General features: G+C 41.0%; 1 protein-coding gene across 4 annotated transcripts in view; it reads left to right on the top strand.

Moving 5' to 3' along the window:
- Positions 1-18,602, top strand: part of CDKL5 (cyclin dependent kinase like 5) — a 163,474-nt gene that overhangs the window by 138,969 nt on the left and 5,903 nt on the right. For all 4 annotated transcript variants that reach the window (XM_087427669.1, XM_087427671.1, XM_014791134.2 and 1 more), the window contains exons 12-16: positions 477-1,443; positions 5,404-5,505; positions 5,788-5,893; positions 9,262-9,385; positions 16,242-16,341. In XM_087427669.1, the coding sequence (XP_087283795.1) occupies positions 477-1,443; positions 5,404-5,505; positions 5,788-5,893; positions 9,262-9,385; positions 16,242-16,341 (1,399 nt within the window). The remainder of the gene's footprint in view (positions 1-476; positions 1,444-5,403; positions 5,506-5,787; positions 5,894-9,261; positions 9,386-16,241; positions 16,342-18,602) is intronic.

Genomic DNA, 18,602 nt, shown 5'->3' with positions numbered 1-18,602 from the left:
GTCTGTAAGTATGTATCTCTGAGGCAGGCTGTGAGTTTTATAAATAAAAATGAAGTTGAAGGAACACAGTGACCTTCAAGTCTAAATGTTGCCATCTGACATTCAAGCAGGCAAGAGTTATAAAGAGTTTGTCTATAGCTCAGCTCTCTTCTCCTTAGCAGGCGTTCTATAACAAACACTCATGTGAGCACCAATATAGCAAAAGCACGTTTCCTCAGATTATCACTTCGAAACTGTGTTGGCAGCAAGTTAGCCGAGCATTTAAGGATGCCAAAATCATTTCATGAGGACCGATGCTTTGTTGCAGAGTGACTTGATCTAAGGAACTTACTTCTGAGAGTTATTTGTTGGCACATGTTAGAGAGAGTTTTTTAGTCTTTGAGGTGTTTTAGGTATTTGTCCTTTTTTTTTTAATGATACTTTTTGTGTGTCTGCTATTGAGGGAAACTGATATACTTCTTTCGTTTTTCACATAGAAACCAGGCCAGCAAAAGTGCTGCTTTGCAGTCTCACCACAGATCTAACAGCAAAGACATCCAGAACCTAAGTGTGGGTCTGCCCCGGGCTGACGAAGGTCTTCCTGCCAATGAAAGCTTCCTAAATGGAAACCTCGCTGGAGCTACTCTTAGTCCCATGCACACCAAAACCTACCAGGCAAGCAGCCAGCCTGGGTCTTCGGGTAAAGATCTTACCAACAACAACTTACCACACCTTCTCAGCCCAAAAGAAGCCAAGTCAAAGGCAGAGTTTGATTTTAACATTGACCCAAAGCCTTCAGAAGGCCCAGGCACAAAGTACCTTAAGTCAAGCAGCAGATCTCAGCAAAACCGGCACTCGTTTATGGAAAGCTCTCAGAGCAAAGCGGGAACACTGCAGCCCATTGAAAAACAGAGTCGACATAGCTACATTGACACCATTCCCCAGTCCTCCAGGAGTCCCTCCTACAGGACCAAGACCAAAAGCCATGGGGCCTTGAGTGACTCCAAGTCGGTGAGCAACCTTTCCGAAGCCAGGGCCCAAATTGCAGAGTCCAATACCAGCAGGTACTTCCCGTCCAGCTGCTTGGACTTGAACTCTCCCACCAGCCCAACCCCCACCAGGCACAGCGACACGAGAACTTTGCTCAGCCCCTCCGGGAGAAATAACCGAAGTGAGGGCACTCTCGACTCACGCCGAACCACAACCAGGCATTCTAAAACAATGGAGGAGTTAAAGCTGCCCGAGCACATGGACAGCAGCCATTCCCATTCACTGTCTGCACCTCATGAATCGTTTTCTTATGGGCTGGGCTACACCAGCCCCTTCTCTTCCCAGCAGCGTCCACACAGGCATTCCATGTACGTGACCCGGGACAAAGTGAGAGCCAAAGGCTTGGACGGAAGCTTGAGCGTAGGGCAAGGGATGGCGACCAGAGCCAACAGCCTGCAGCTCTTATCACCTCAGGTACAGCTTAGGACCTTGACCCGATCTGTTGGTGCTCGTCATGGGAAGGTGGTGCAGGGGTGTGAACAGGGTCAGTCTGCAATTTTCCCTACTGCAGGAGGTTGTACTTTCTCGATAGGATACATTTAGGGAAGCAATATTTAAAGGACTAATCTGTAAAAAAAATAAAAATAATTTTCTTATTTAAGCCAATTATTGAGTACTCAAGAGAACTCAAAAAGCTCGTTTTTAGAAATCTGTTTCCTTTCTTAAATGTTCCTTTCTGGCATATTTTGTAGAGAGAATCCTATTTTGATTTATTACAGAATTTATCAGCTATATGAGTTAGTTTTTAATTTTCTCAAAATTCAGTGTGAATTTATGGGGATTTTCTCTAATCTCTCCCAACCACATTTGCTTAAGTCAAACTCTTTTGCTAATGCCTTACTCGATATCTTAACTGAATTGAAAAGTTTTAAATTTAACTAGAACTATAGGTAAATTTAACTTCAGGATAAATGTTAATTTTCAGTCTTTTAGATTGTTTTTAAATCTCAAGGCAGTGTTTTTAGCATAATGCTTCCTCCATCTTACTGATCTTTAGACTCTAAAACTGACACTAACCTGTTTAAAAGAAGTAGCATGCTTACAACAGAACACATGTTTTTTAAATTATGTTTTTGTGATCTATAACATTCACCTGCATCAAAGAAATGAAGGTGGAGAAAAGCCAATGTCAGAAGGCAGAGTTTCACATAGGGAAAGTGCTCCCTTTTAGAGGATATGAAAATAGGTTCATCAGCATGTGTCAGAACTCCAGGAAATATGGATGGAGTCTGTCATGGGAGGCTTAGCAAGATGAGCGCTGGGGACGGGTAGACCGTCAGTAACTGAGCAGTCGGTGTAGCAAAGCAGCTAAGAGCTCAGGCTGGAAAGCCAGACAGACCTGGGTTTGTATCCAGTTCTGCAATGTGCTTCAAACTGTGTAAATTTGGGAAAGTGATGTAATTTCTCTGTGCCTCAGATTACTCATCTGGGTGGTGTTATGAAGATTAAACACAGTGTATAAAGCACTGTGCCCGGTGCCCGGCACAGAGTTAAGTGTTGAACAAATTTTAGTTGTTGCTGCTTCTGTGATGGTGGGGGCTGTTCTTTAGACATTGAACACCTCCTCTGTGCTGGGTATTCTCAGGCACTCAAAAGAGTCTGACATAGGGTCCTTGCCCTTGAGAAACTTATCTTCTCTTAGGGAAGATTAAATTATACATGATAACAATGAAATAATTAAGAACCAAATTACTGTGGCACTGGCTATAAATAGGAGTTGAGAACAGGGAGAGATCATTGTGAGCAGGAGCAGTCAGAAGTGGCTTTAGGGGCAACTAAAGGTCTTGCTCTGAGCTAGGGTGTAGGTAGAGGTTTTAAATGGCTAAAGAATGAAGATGTGTTCAGGCATTTACTGAGTGAGGCACCATGATAGGCTCTAATTAGAGTGATGAAAAAGATGTGGTCCCTGTCCTCTTGGAGTGTGTGGGCTGGGGGCGGGGGGCTGGCACCCACTTGCCAACGGATAGGCTGTTGCAATACTGTGAGGCTGCGTGCCGCGCTGCACTGTGCTGGAGGTATGCGCGCCTATGGACAGCCTAGGGACAGAGAGGAGCGGCACAGTCCCGGCAGGGGGTTGTGGGAGGCCCCCAGGGGAGGTGGCATCTGAGCAGAGACTTCTGGGATTTAGCTAGGGGAAGAAAGCGGAGACGACATCAGGAAAGAGGCTTGAAGGGAGGGTGGGAAAGAGCGCTGCGAGGAAAAGAGGGTAATAGAGACATTAAATAGCGTGGTGTGCTGTGGGGATTGCAACTTGTTCCACGTTGCTGGAGTGAAAAATGCAAGATTTGGGGTGGCTTTTGCAATAATCCAAGCATGAGGTAGGGAGAGTATGTTCTGGACTAAGTCAGTGCCAGTGGGAAGACAGAGAAAGAGTGGGTCTTAAAGACTCCTCAGAAGTAGAAACAATGGGACTTGTGAATTGCAAGGTTCAATATAGGAAAGAGAAAGACTTCACAGTTTCTTTTTGGGGGCTCCTTTTCAGAGGCGAAGAGAGGACTTTTGAAGTCACCTAATTCAACCCCTTTATTTCACAGATGAGCATGCTGAGGCTCCAAGAAGTTGAGTGGGTTGCCCAGGTTTACCCCACTAGTTCAGGGCACAGCTGGGATCATGAGGCAGTGTCTAGTTTCCTAGGCCAGCACTCTTCACGCTGTATTATGCTGGCATGTTGAGGTTGAAGTGACCCTGGGCCCCTAAGCAGAGTTGTTCTCCCCGAGGTTGGAAAGACCATCTGGTGCTCAGGTGAGAGGAAGGGCAGGAGATACACGCTTGCACGTGGAAGAGATACACATGGCAGGAGATGCCGTGATCGGAGTCAGAGGAGCCCCTGTGGAGTCCATCTAGAGAGCAGAGAATCTCTAGGGCCTAGAAAGATCTCTATAGAGCCTGGCAGCTACCAATAGATGCTACATGGAGGTCAAAACCAGATAAAGTAAGCTGGCATTAAGCATAGTGTAAACAGAGAAGAAGTAAGAAAAACAAAAAGCTATAACTTGGAAAAGGCAAATGGACCAACTCTCTGAGAGATCCAGAAAAAAAACTTTGTGAACATGGTGGAAATAAGCTAATTCTAAACAGTTACTGTGGGCTAAGCACAGATCCAACTGTTACTGAATTTTAAGTCCAGTTCGGGCGGTACAGTGCCAAGCTGCAAGAAAGTACAAGTTTAAAGACACAAAGATGGCAGACGGCTTGACAAGTAACCAAAGCTGTAAATAAATGACGAGAATCACGCTCTTGCAAAGTATTGTAGCCACCTTCAAGAGCAAGGGGACTGGACTGGCACTGTCACTTAAGAGTTTAGGTTAGATGTAAATCATTTGTTTTCTAAAATACTTTTCTATAGGCCTTTGTAAACAATACAGGTGATAAAATTCAAGTAAGTTCTTTTTACAAAGTAGAAAGAAGAAAGGCTACATTAGATGATTTCCTGCCCAGAATCCTTTCATAGTACATTTGGGGACTGAGGGGGAGAAAGAGAGAATCATATTTTAAATTTTAAATAAAATGTTTTTGATACATCACGAAAGGCTCAAGATAATACTCTTTCTGTGCTTAATGTACAGATATGCAATGCAGCTAACTCCTCCTAATGGCTTGGTAATTTTGTTCCTTAATCTTTTTTTTCCAAGGGTAGAAAATGCTACTTTCACCCTCAATGAACACCATGGTGGACCAAGGCTGCTCTTAGCTGTGACTCACTTCCTTAAGAGAAATAGATAGTGTCTCCAGAGATGAGCACTGTCATGATTATGGTTAAGAAAATACATGAAATATAAGTACTGTTATCCTTGAGAAGATTAAGAAGAGAACTTAAGTACATAAACTACAGTAGTTAGGGAATTAAGATAATACAGTAGTTAGTTATTGAGTACTGATTCTATTCCTTGATATACTCAAAGACCATTTGTTTTCATCTGAATCTGCTATATAAGTCCTTCTTAAAAAATAATTTTGGATCTACGCAGTTCTTTTTGGAGAACTCAGCCTAAAATCTGCTAGAGAAATTTTGGATTAACTAATAGAATCTCGAATTAGAGTACTGCTCAGAACCATGACTATCTAGATATTAGGAAGATAATTCTCTTTGTTTTTAATAATTAATTGAACTATTTTCAGAGTAATTCAATCCCAGCTCGCCTTTACTTTAATGAGAATTTCACTTTCCATCTGTGTGACATTTGTTTGACTTATTTTACATTCATCAGATGATTCACTCTTTTACGGGACAATTTGTGTTTCAGCCAAGTAACATTTTTTATTTTAGCCAGTTGAGGTACTGGTTATATACCAAGTAAAGCCCCTGGTGATTTAGGTGATTTTCATTCCTAGGAACAGGACACTCTTATAAATCCTTTTAAATTTGACTTGCAGCCTGGAGAACAGCTTCCTCCAGAGATGACTGTGGCACGATCTTCCGTTAAAGAATCCTCCAGAGAAGGGCCCTCTTCGTTCCATGCACGGCAGAAGTCTGAGGTATGAATTCTCCAGAGTTGCTACCTTTTATGATAAAATGTGCCATAAAGGTAGATTGTAATGATGTCAAATGACCAATCTTTTAAAATGTATTCATACCCAATCTTCCGCAAATAATTTGTACTGGCTTGTAAAGTAAGTGGTTTTCCTCAAGCCATACTTCTGAGTTTTCTCTTTAAAAGAGCCTAGAGTAAATTATAGACCAGTTAGGTACTGTTCTAAGTTTACAGGCCCTGTCATCGCTCTGTCATTTACTTTTTATAAACCTGTTTCCTGTCTCAGGGCGGATCGTATCATGACCCGCACTCTGATGATGGCACTGCCCCTAAAGAAAATAGACACCTATACAATGATCCTGTTCCAAGGAGAGTTGGTAGCTTCTACCGAGGTAAGCCTGGCCCCTAGCACCCACCAGGGCCCTCTCTCCTCTCCCCCTCACTACACCTCCAGGCCGCGCCCCCCACTACATTTCGCTGCCCTGACTGCCATCAGACCAGCGTCATTCTTGCGTGTGCGGTTGCCTACCAACGCTTCTCCCTGCCTCCGGTCCTGCTGTCTTAGTTCAGGCCCTCGTGGTTTCTGACTTGGGTTCTTTGAGTAGCCTGCCAACTGGTCTGCCTATCTCCAAGGTTGCCATCAAAACAGTCCATGGAATAATTCTTCTGAAGCTGTGTTCTGACCCCACCACTCATTCATTCAGTTAAGTCATAAAATATTTATTGACGTCACCTGTCTGCCTGACACTGTCCTAGCTTAGAACATGTCAGTGAACGAGACAGCCAATGGTCTCCACCCTCATGGAGCTCACGTTCTCATGAGGAAAGAGCAACACTAAATGTAATAATTATATAGAGCAGTAAAAGATAATAAATGCTACAGGGACAAAAATAGAGCAAGGCAACCCATTGCCCCTACCACGCTGCCCCCCCGCCTCCCCAGTCCTCTCTCTCACCTGCTGAGAGTCCTCTCGTGGCTTCCCACTGGCATCAGGACAAAATCTGAATTCCCTAAGATGCCATTTCAGGCTTTCCGTGCCCTGGCCCTTGCCATCCTCTCCAGCTGCTCTGCCTCCTCTCTGGTGCCCAGCCTGTGGGACTCACACCCATGCCATGCTCTTCTCTGGCCTGAAACATACTCCTCGCCCTCCTTGGTAGCTTGTTTCTGTTCTTTTAAGATTCTACTTTGAGGGCCGGCCCTGTGGCTTGGTGGTTAAGTGCGCGCGCTGCAATGCTGGTGGCCCGGGTTCGGATCCCGGGTGCGCATTGAGGCACCACTTCTCCGTCCATCCTGAGGCCGAGTCCCACATACAGCAACTAGAAGGATGTGCAGCTATGGCATACAACTATCTACTGGGGCTTTGGGGGGAAAAAATAAAATAAATAAAATCTTTAAGATTCTACTTTGAGGTCCTCTGCAATGTGATGTCTTCCCTGCCCACCCAGACGAAGTGAAGTGTTTCCTCCTCTGTTCCACCCATGGTTCCTTGTCTAGGCCTCTAACATGACACAGACCACATGGCACTGATTCTTTGCGTTTCTCACGAGATTGCAAGGCCCTCAAAGACATTGAGTTCTCTTTATTTTTTCCTCTTTTACTCTCATCGACTAGCACACTGCCTAGCAGTTTCATAAATATTTGTTTGTTTGTTTGTTTATTTTTGTGAGGAAGATCAACCCTGAGCTAACATCCATGCCAATCCTCCTCTTTTTGCTGAGGAAGACTGGCCCTGAGCTAACATCTAATGCCGATCCTCCTCCTTTTTTTTCCCTTTTTCTCCCCAAAGCCCCAGTAGATAGTTGTACCCCAAAGCCCCAGTAGATAGTTGTACGTCGTAGTTGCACATCCTGCTAGTTGCTGTATGTGGGACACCGCCTCAGCATGGCCCAACAAGCGGTGCGTCGGTGCGCGCCCGGGATCCGAACCTGGGCCGCCAGTAGTGGAGTGCGCGCACTTAACCACTGAGCCACAGGGCCGGCCCCAATATTTGTTGACTGAATAAAAGAAAATCTTCAGGTGTACTTGCACAACCTTATAAATGTACTTCAATGTTTAATAGAGAACTAAAACAGATGCTTCGAGGGCTGTGTGGATTTAGGAGACATTGACAGAGAAAGGCATCTCCTTTGAGGAGCTATGCAGTGATAAAGTGAGAGCCCCCGGGAAGCCCCAGCCACTAGTAGGTAGACTGACACCAAGCCCATCGAGGTGGGGGCAATGTCCTAGCTCCAGGAGGCACAGCTTCTCAAAGCCTTCAAGAGTCACTACGACCTTCTAGAGACACCCATGCCCACATTGCCTGGCTTCTGACTATTCTGTTGATTAGGGAGGACAGCTGGAAAGAGGCAGGAATTGGGAGGGAACGTGGACAACTGCTTGGTCATTTTAATTAGGAACCTGAGCTAAATACATTTATTTAGGACTAAATGTATATTGAATGATGAGGCTACTCTGTTCCCTCCCAGCCCCACCTTTGAAAAAAGCATAAGGCATCCAGTATGCCTTTTAATGCATTTATTTATTTTTTTTTCTGATGCCATGGTTACTTTAGAATTCTATGGAACTAAAATTTTAATTCAGATTAAAGTTAATTAAAACAAAATATTGTAGTTTATATGAGCAAAAGCCTTTTCTTCTATTACTGTAAGTTTTACTTCCAAAATGGACCATACACGTTATTTCTATAGATGTCTGGAGAATATACTTGAATATAAAATGTTAGCAAAGTTTTAAATTAATTAATCAATTAGTCTTTGACCTCTGGAAACACCATTTTATTTTGATTGCAAGTGAATTAAATTGGTTAATATCAGTAAAGCCCCTCAGTGGTCTTCCTCATAATCCACTTCAGGGTTTGGCAGGTAGAACATTTTTATTTTAGGAAGTCTAGAAATAGGAAAAAATTTAGGTGAAACATCTGGAGACTAAATCTTGATTTGGTGATATCATTGAAATGGCAGATGTTTCCATAATACTTCCCGTTTCCAGTCCTACTGGTCAAGGGTCAAGTGAAATGGTGTCATTTATCTTGGTATACAGCCTGTAGATTCCTTTTGTGATGAAATTTGCAGTATATTTTGATTTATGACCAAGCTTACAAATTGACAGAAAAAGGTAATAACCACCCCTCCTCCCTCCCCAAAAAAGGCAGAAAAGTGTTTAGTCACATACATTGTGGTTTGTCTTTCTGTTCATTCTTGGATTGAGAACCTAGAGAAAAATAGTATTTTTATGCAAATAAATTTCTTTGGAATTTAGTTTAAAAAAATATAAAATTGATGCTGCCTCCCAAGTGTCAAGGATTAAATTGTAGTTTGTATATTCCAGCACACATATTATTAGGAATCACTTCAGACTAAGAATGGATTTTGCATAGTTGGGTCTGTGATGTAAGAAAGCCTCAACTTCAAAGAATGTCAAAACAGTGGCAGGGGGTAGGGGGTGCTATCATGTTCATACTTGTAAATATCCTACAGGGTTCTTCAGTTTATCAGCTGGCAGGTCAGTTTATGTTTTGAATCCATAATTACCCAGGTGTTAACTGACCCTTGCAAGTTACTGTTGTGAGCAGTAGAGGGAGGGAGAATGTTCCCTGGAATGCCTCCACCCTCAGAAACCACAAAAGTTATATGAAGGGCAGATGAGGATTTTATCTGTTTGTTAATTTATTTTATTTGTGTGAGAGAAAATGCAGTAGAATAACATGAGAACTGCTTTGACCAAAAGAGTACATCAGTGGCTTATTTTTTCTTTATTCAGTGCCGTCTCCACGTCCAGACAATTCTTTCCATGAAAATAACGTGTCAACTCGAGTTTCTTCCCTACCATCAGAAAGCGGCTCTGGAACTAACCACTCAAAGCGACAACCAGCGTTCGATCCATGGTGAGTATTTTGGTTTGTTTTTTTTCCTAATCATAGATTTGAGATTTCAAAGAAATTTTGCATAAACTTTTTAGCTTTCTTTCTCCTGCTAGGCCTTTCTTTCTTGAGAGAGATTGTTTGATGAGGAAAATGTGATTTGTCGTTCTTTGTAGTGGTCTCTTTCAAGTTCAGCATTTATATTAAATATCATGTAAAAGAAAAAAAATCTCCCGGGTCAGCAAATACCTCCTCAGTCTTCCATTGCGTTCTCCTGATGTGATGGATGTCTTCTGCTGTCTCCTCTCTTGTTGCTCTTGAATCACGTAGCAGACACTTGGGTTAGCACTTTGTGTGCACTGCTCACTCAGTCCTCACAATCAGCCTTTGAAGTAGGGGTGGCTCAATTCTACAGGTGAGGACACTACAGCTTAGAAAAGGTAAGGAGCTTACCTGGTGCTGGACAGTCAGTAACAGGGTGGAGGGAGCCAGGATCTAGACCTAGACAGGCTTTGACTCCAAAGCTCGTGTCTTTCCCCTCTATGCCGCCTGACTTTCATTCAGGGTGAAAAGAGAGAAATAAGGATACAACCCTGTATGTTACCACAAAAGCATAATGGTAGTCAGAGGTTAAAATGAGGCACCAACTTTGTTTATGCTTTTCTCTTTTTGTGTCATATGTAATAAAAATTTAGGGAGAGAATTATAACATGTATCAAGTCTCATTAGCAGATCTATCTGGAGAGTAAGGACTTTTTTTTTTTTTTAATAATAATGTAGACTTTATATTCTCAGCTGCCCACAAAGACTGCCCAGAATCTAGGTGTGAGGGGCATTTATGTGTACTTCACAGAACTACTAAGTTCTTCACCAAGAGAATAAAATGGCATATCTCTGTAACACACCGAATTTAGAATTAGATCAGTCTGTCAGAGATTCCATCTCTTGTTTGTTGCCAGAAGTCACAGAAGGGCCTAGGTCGGTACTCTTAACACTATATGGTTTCACAGTTTGGACCCTGTTGGCAGGGTTGTATCGAGGTTTCAATATTACTGTGCCCTATGGTGAAAATAGCTTAATTATTTTAAAAATAATAATAAAAACGATGTTTTTTAAAGCTGTAAATACTTTTTGTTTTATAAGCACACTTTACATCCATTGCCTTATTTATAAAATGAGAGTTTTAACGTTAGTGACGAGGTTAGACTCTGGAAATAGAGTATCTTGATTAGTGTCACCTTCTGGCCATGTAACTTGAACCTCTCTGCCCCTTGGTTTCCTCATCTGTAAAAATAGGGCTAAGAATAGCACCTCCCTCCTAGGGTTGATGTGATCATTAAAGGAGGAAAACCATCAAAAGCACCTAGATCCGGCCTGGCGCCGTTGTGACTTGTTAACAGTAGCCATTTGTATCGTTAACATACTCTGACTTCAGTATGACTCGTCAGGTGTCTCCCCTCCACTTACTTGGCTGATAAACTTTGGTGCATTCTTTCTCCCTGTGACTGTAGACAAGATCTCCTATACATTAACCTGAGAGCACACGTACAGCTTCTCTTAGTTACCAGCGTTGACAGTTTTCAAGTGTGGCTTTGACAAGCCCTGAGAATAGTGTCTAAATTGTGAGAATACAGAAGTACAGAAGGAATTGTTCTTCCTCCTGGTCATTGCATGAGGAAGTTGTGATGGTTTAAAAGAGCATCAGTTACAGATTAACATAGTCCTGTGAAAATTAGGTGGGTCAGATCAAAACTGAATCCAAATATAGGATAGGTAGTGTTAACAACATATTGTTTCTGTCTTTTTGATAATCAGTTTGAGTAGAACTTGTTTAGACCTGGATATGTATAGACACCTGAAAACAGTTGTTGTAAAAATTGAGATGTTGAACTTTACACAAATCTTCAAGTCATCCTTACTCTGATATTGCTGTTTTGAGGCTTGAGAGAGTTCCAGAATTGCCAGTGATGAATTGGCTCTATTCTTTTGTTCCCACTACCCCTCATGATAATGCTGCTATGGTACTTTTCCTTCATGCATTACATCTAACTTAGTCTAAGTCATTCATTAAGCTTGATTTGTCTTGTTTTTTTTTTTTTCCTTGAACAAGATTTCTCATTGGTTCACTATATTGTGTATGTTTGAGAGAAATGCAGTTTGATAACTGTTACAAACACACGAACGAGCCTTGCTATGGTAACAGCGAATTGCTTTTCCTAAATTATTGCTTACCTAAGGGCAGTCTATTTCTCCTTGATAGTAGTACTTTACATTTCTTTTGGGAAGAGATTATTTATTTGTACAGTGTACACATTTCTTGCAATGGAAAAATCAAGCTACTATATCATATTTTAAAGAGATAAATAGATATTGTAGTATAACATCCAGAGTGGTGGTTCTGGCCATCTCAGCTATCCAGAATCCAGTTAAAAACTGGGAGATAAGCCAAAATATTGCAGAACAAGAGAAATAGAGTTAACGTGGTCAGATTCATCATCTTTACTAACGGGAAAACACCTCCACCCTCCTTATGAACCTGTTTGTTCTACTTTTATGCACAGTTCTAGCAGTTGGCTCTGAGGTTGTCGGGCAAGAAATAATCCCAGGTAACAATACAGAGTGCAGAGGAGAAAGATCCCAAGCAATATTGTGGAGAGAAGAGGGTATTTTTGCCTTTTCTCAGGCCCCCCGTGGGAAAATCATTTCTAGCCTTTATGGTTTCATACATAGAATAGATATCCATGTAGAGTATATATTTATAAAATAGGCTGCTCTTTGCTTAAAAAGACAAAGTATATAAATATGTTTAGAAAGACTACTGTCAAAATTGGGTTAAAAATTGACACTTAAACAGTAAATCAAATTAATTAGAAATCCTAGTAGTTAAGTGAAGAATTGCTGTCACTCGTACAATCCCAGGCTTTTTCTTCTTGTAAAGTTATGAATATACTGGTATCCATTATTGCTTGCCGCCGTTAACTCACAAAATTATTCCCTAATTTTCTCTTCTCAGATAATTAGCTAACCACCCTAGCCACACTACCAGGGCAGGGAAAGTGTCACCCAGAAATGCCCCTCTCCTCTCCATCTCACCTTCACACTGCTCCCAGAGGGATTATACTGAAGCCCCGGAAGTCTGGCCCCCTGTTAAACCTGTGGGTCTCCCGCCTGGAGTCTGTAAGCAGCTTGAGGTCACACTCCTTATTGTATTTTTCTCCGTAGCTCCAACACCTAACACGGGGCCTGGCACATACAGAATACTCCGTAGATACTGGTTGACTTTGATTCAGTCAGTTTAATTCCTTCCCTTTTTAGATGTCTTTTGAATTCTTTCTTTCCTTTTGACCCCTTATGGAAATAGCTGTTGTGTTAGATAATATTTGAGTCCCAAGACTGTGCAGGAAGGAGACCGTTACCCCTGTTAGCCCCGTACCATCATTCTCGCCCCCTGCTGTTTTATCAGCCCTGGAAAATGTGCCAGGTGACTAGCTGGATGGTCCTTCTCAAAGCTCCTGTCCCTGAGATTTATGTGGTCACCCACTTGCCCTTCTTTTGCGCTGCCCCTCTTAGACCCACCTGTTGCCTATACAGTTAGCTCAGGTCAGCATGCAGTTGCTGGCTGTACCAGGTAAAATCGCAGGGTCCAGAATTCACAAATGAGATAAATTATGGGGCTCGCTCTTACCCATTTGGCACAGTACCAGTTGTAAATGTCCAAGTCTCTCTCTTCATTCTCTGGTACAACACACAGCTTTTCAGATGCCTGTGTTCCAGGCAGCTTCTCTCCATCTCTCTGAGTCTCTCTCCCAGGCTTTTTCTCCCTTCTGTTTCTCTGTTAATTCTGTGTGTGTGTATGTTTCAGTGTAGCTTCTCCCTCTCTCTCTCCCACTTGCACTCTTTCTCTTTGTCTCTGACTTCCTTCTGTGTCTTTTGTGATGCATGCACACTCACACTTCACTCCTGTCATCCTCTAGTTCAAGGGTAATTTATTTCCTTGTTTGTCTTGGCCTCTGAGATCTTTCCCTACCTGGATCTTGGCCCCACTGCCTCTACTCCGCTTCAGTTTGAAGATGTTTTCCCCATCACTCCCCCTTCTCTGCCAGCTCTAGTTTATCCGGTGCCTCTGAAAAGACACTGCAGAGGGGCTTTGATTCCTCTTCCCTGTGTTTTGGGGACACAGGAACTGCAAACACTGGGCTTTTTGTCCTGCTCCGTCTCCTCTTTCCTTAGCCTGCCCCCATCCTTGTACTTTCATCTTATTGGATAGGGACTCTTCTTCCCACTCAAATCCTGCTCCTCCTAGGACTTAAGCCTTCGCTTACTCTCGCACCAGCATTAGTGTTCTTATAGTAACGCCCATTCCCATCCTGAGGTTGCAGTCATGATGAGCGTGTTCCTCAAAGATTTCCTGGGTCGGCAGAAAGCACTTTTACTACTGACCCTCGGCAGACCTTTGAGATTTTGTTGACTTTCATTCTGATTAGTAAAAACTTCTACCCGTTAATCTGAATACTCTGCTGTGCTTCTAGGTTATGTGCAGAACCCATTATGCCAAGATGTAAGCTGTATAATAAGCAAATAATTCTTTAACTTCCAGAAGTTACAGAACATTAAAAATAGTGTGGCTGGTTGGATTAGATGATCGCTGAGGTTCCTGGGAACCCTCACATGACTGGATGCAGTGGCCTGGACTTGAGTTTAGAGCAGTCTGTGTTTAGGCCCTGTGCAATGGTTTCATCTCCTTAATCCCAAAAGTACTTGTAATAAGAAACTTGGACCGAATTCCCAGGGTCTAGGCCCACCCTGTCATTGGGATGCGAGTGTTTTCCCAACAGTACAACACTGCATTTAAAGAATTTTTAACTTCTCACTATTCCATTCTCACCCATTCCATCATGTCTGAAATTTGCTAGCTTTCAAAATTATAAATGCGGGGCAGGCCCCGTGGTTTAGTGGTTAAGTGCACGCGCTGGGCTGCTGGCGGCCCGGGTTCGGATCCCGGGTGCGCGCCGACGCACCGCTTGTCCAGCCACGCTGAGGCCGAGTCCCACATACAGCAACTAGAAGGATGTGTAGCTATGACATGCAGCTATCTGCTGGGGCTTTGGGGGAAAAATAAATAAATAAAATTATTAAAAAAAAAAATTATAAATGCGTCATTCTGAGTTCCAATGCTGGCTGTTTTATTGGTTGTGTTGTATTATAAAACTTTCACTTCAGAACTTGGAACTCTCTCAATGATGTTCAAAATTGCCAGTCTTAATGAGTTTCAGGAACACTTGGATCTACAGTACATGTTTTTACTTCCTTCAAGTTCTCGTTAACTTTTAGGCTGAGCACTTAAATGATTATTGCTCCTTCAAACAGTCATGGGTTTTACTTCCTGTTTTTTGTCTGTCCTCTCTCTCTCTAAATCTTTTCCCTTGTTCTCTTTGATCTTGAGTTCTTGATTTTTCAAATAAATTTTCTGTGGTTTGTAAAACCTTTTTATTATATCTGTAGTATGTTTGTTGTTGAAATTAAAAAGAAACCATAAATCACCAATAATCCTGCTACTGAGAGATGATTGCTATTTAGATTTTATTCCTGCCTTTTTAAAAATGTGTGTATATGTACACATACATACCCTTTTTTATACAATTGGGCTCATATTATGGAGAAAGTTTTGAATCTTGCTGTTTTCACTTAGTATTGTAGTTTGAATATTCCTTCATATCAGTGAAAATTATTTGAAAATGTGATGCAATTTTAATAGTTTTAGGGTGTTTTCTATCATGTGGCTCAATAATAGTTTATATAGATGTTTTCTGCCTTCACACAGATTTAATCAAGTAAAGGATGCTGCTTTGCTCATAGTTTCTTAGATGTTCTAGTAACTTCATCACTGTTGGGTATTCTAAAACCATAAATATGAATGATTTTAGGGAAATCGTTTTACTCTTGATTTTAGGGAATAGCTAATAGAAGGAATCCAATCATTTGAGAAAATGGTTTTCCACAGTCATTTAGATATTCAGATTTAAAATAGAGCCCACAGAAGGTGTCTTTTTCAAGAATAACACCAGTTGAGTTGCTTTTTAAAGACTGTAAATTAAATTAAGTAATACAGGGCCTCTGTTAACATACAAGTAGCCAACTTGTTGGGGCCAAGATATCTTGTCTATTGTCTTTTAATATCTCCTATTTGTATTAAAACACCTGGTGGTGTCAGTGGTATGAAGCTTAATGTCAGTATTTTCAGTTAGAAGTTTGTTTCCAGAAGAGTGCTTTGTATTAAAACATTCCTCCTGTCTACATTTTTTTCTTACCTTATCTATTTTTTTATTTAATTTTAATAAATAGGTATAAGATTTTTATAAAGGAATTTTCCTGTTTCAGGCTATTTTTGCTTTTATTTGTAATGTTTCTGTAGCAGCATTTTTTTTTTTTTTTTTTAATGTTCAATATCATGGCAAGCCACTAATAATGAACTTGTTGAGCTGGTTTTAAAAAGGTGAATAGGAAAATGAAGATATTGAAAATATTTCTGCTATTTCCCTCGGAGGGTTACAGAAAAGGCATCTTTTAAACCATGTGCTTTTCAGACTCGCTAATCCTGAGGTTTTCAACAGTGTGAAATGGTCCTACAGCACAGTTACAGATCATTTGTAATAATGCTCAAATTGCTAGTTGGAGTGAGCCTGTGCCAAAGGCTAATCATTAACCGTGGTTGATTCGATTCAGTTCCTCCTGTGCTTTTTAGAGGCTCTTTGCCTATGTGCTTGATTCTTCATGGTTATTTGAACCTGGTGTCATGCATTTTTAGTCTTCATTATATTTTTCATATAATGGCAGGAGAATGACTGAAAGATCAATATGATAAAAATGTCTTCTCATTTAGGAAAAGCCCTGAAAACATTAGTCATTCTGAACAACTCAAGGAAAAGGAAAAACAAGGTTTTTTCAGGTCAATGAAAAAGAAAAAGAAGAAATCTCAAACAGTAAGTAGATGGCCAATTTCTATAGACAATGGCATACGAGTCTGCATTAGTCTGTGGGTACTTTACACTTTGTACATGGCAAAGTGAATTGTTTTCTTGTTGAGACTTGACATGCGTACACTGTGTATGTTTTTTTCTTAAATTCTCTATAACTATCCTCCTGTCGCAGAGCCTTTTCTAGATTCAACAGAATCTCCAGGAATAGAAGAAATTTAATTTGGATGAGAGAGAACACTTTAAGCATCTCTCAATAAACGTCTTATCCATGTGGATTTATATTCATGCAAAAACTATGAAGCTGCAGGATTTATTTCTCTCTGGGGGTTAAAGATATGCAAAAACTTAGGAAATGGTTTTGGTTTATGTTTAAATCTTGAAATTCATAACTAGCCATCATTTATTATTCTCCCCTGGCTGGTTATCCAATTCCCATGTTGACAAGTGCATTTCTGGGCTGCACAGTCATAGAGAAGAGATAGTATTTGACATTTCAGGGCTTGCTTTAGTAGGAAGACATGTTTGTCCCGTGATTGAACTGTGAAATGGAATGAGTCTTATCTCCTGGGAGCCCTCCGCCTGAATCAGGGCTGGCTCCGTAGAACCATGCCCATCACATCACTTGAACCACCCAAGCAAGGATTCTGCTGGTTAGTGACATGAGAAAACGTGGGGAAGCCGGGCCGCCAGGCCAGCAGGAGCTTCTTCACCCATGTGAGGCCTGCTTCCCCCTTTGCTTTGTGGCACCTTCAAGACTAGACAAGGTTGAGTCAGCCATTTTAAATGATTTTGTTTCTAGTTTTATTTCATACATGATTGACTCTCATTTGTTTAAAAAGGAAAAAGCCATAATCAAAATGGCCTGCTCGGATGGACTTCATTGATTTCATCTGTAAGATGGGTAGATTAGACTCAGTGTTTCTGAAGTCCATTCTATTATGAAAATTCTAGGATTTTGACTCAATGGTAAGTAAAGATGAGATAGATGATAGTTGCAAAGAATATAATACCTAAAGTAAGAATTTTTATCTCACAGATGTTCTAGAAGTATTAATAAAGACCTTACTAGATTACCTTTCTAGATTATTCTTTCACTTGCTTGTTTGTTAAATTTATGTGTTTCATTATAAAATATGAGCTCATTATAGAAAAATTGAGGAAAAAAATGATCATTTCTAATCTTACCACCCTATCACAACTAGTAGTAGGATTATGGTGTATTTCCTCCTAGCTTTTTAGCCTGTGCATATGTTTGGGAAAGAAGGTGGTTATTTAGTTTGGTTTAAATAATAGTGATCATTCTAGTACAATTTTGTATTCTGGCTTTTAATAGTATTTCTGTCTCTCTATCACACATACACCCATACACACAATATGTATGTTACTACATAAATTTTATCATCTTCATTTTAATGGCTGCATAATATTCCTGAAATGTTCATTAAAAAAACAACTGCCTGTATCTCTAACTGAAACTCACTTAAAGCAGGATATCAAATCAAAATGCCACTCAATCAAATATTACTACATTTGTTATTTAGACTGGATGAACAAAATAGACCTGATTTAAAGTAGAGAAGCTTAGGGGCAGCTGGGTGGCGTAGTGGTTGGGTTCTCGCATTCCACTTCGGCGGCCCAGGGTTCGCTGATTCAGATCCTTGGCGCAGACCTACTCACCACTCATCAAGCCATGCTGAGGTGGTGCCCCACATAGAAGAGCTATAACTCTACAACTGTGGCACACAACTATGTACTGGGGCTTTGGGGAGAAAAAAGAAAGAGGAAGATTGGCAACAGATGTTAGCTCAGGGCCAATCTTCCTCCAAAAAAATTAATTCATTAAAAATAATAAAGTAGAGAAGCTTAAAATATTTAACGTGCTAATCAAATAAACATTTTATCATTGTCTATAGAACATAGTTCTCCATCATGAACATTAAATTAGACCGCCTCCTCCTAACTGCTATTATTTTGATTTTGAGGTTTTTGTTTTTGTTTTGAACCTCAGGCCTGTAGCCACTGTGGGCTGATTAAGTGGAAGAAAGTAGCAAGAACCAAGGGAGTGAAGGTGTTGTGTGCATAGATTTAGCTTTTGCTGTCTGTCTGCCTTAGACCCATGTTAGACCTCACGCCCCTGGCTCGCTCTGGCCTGAGTCGAGTATATACATGTTGACTGACTCTATTTTTCAGGATCAAGTTCAAATTTTAGATGTTTAAATAGTATAGATTGGAGTAAATAAGAAAATTACTATTCTCTAACATCC

This window comes from Ceratotherium simum, chromosome X (genome assembly GCF_057802395.1).
Source record: "Ceratotherium simum simum isolate JZ-2026a chromosome X, ASM5780239v1, whole genome shotgun sequence".
Taxonomy (NCBI): Eukaryota; Metazoa; Chordata; class Mammalia; order Perissodactyla; family Rhinocerotidae; genus Ceratotherium; species Ceratotherium simum.
Note: the sequence above shows the minus strand (reverse complement) of the source record. Positions and strands in the feature narration are given on the sequence as shown.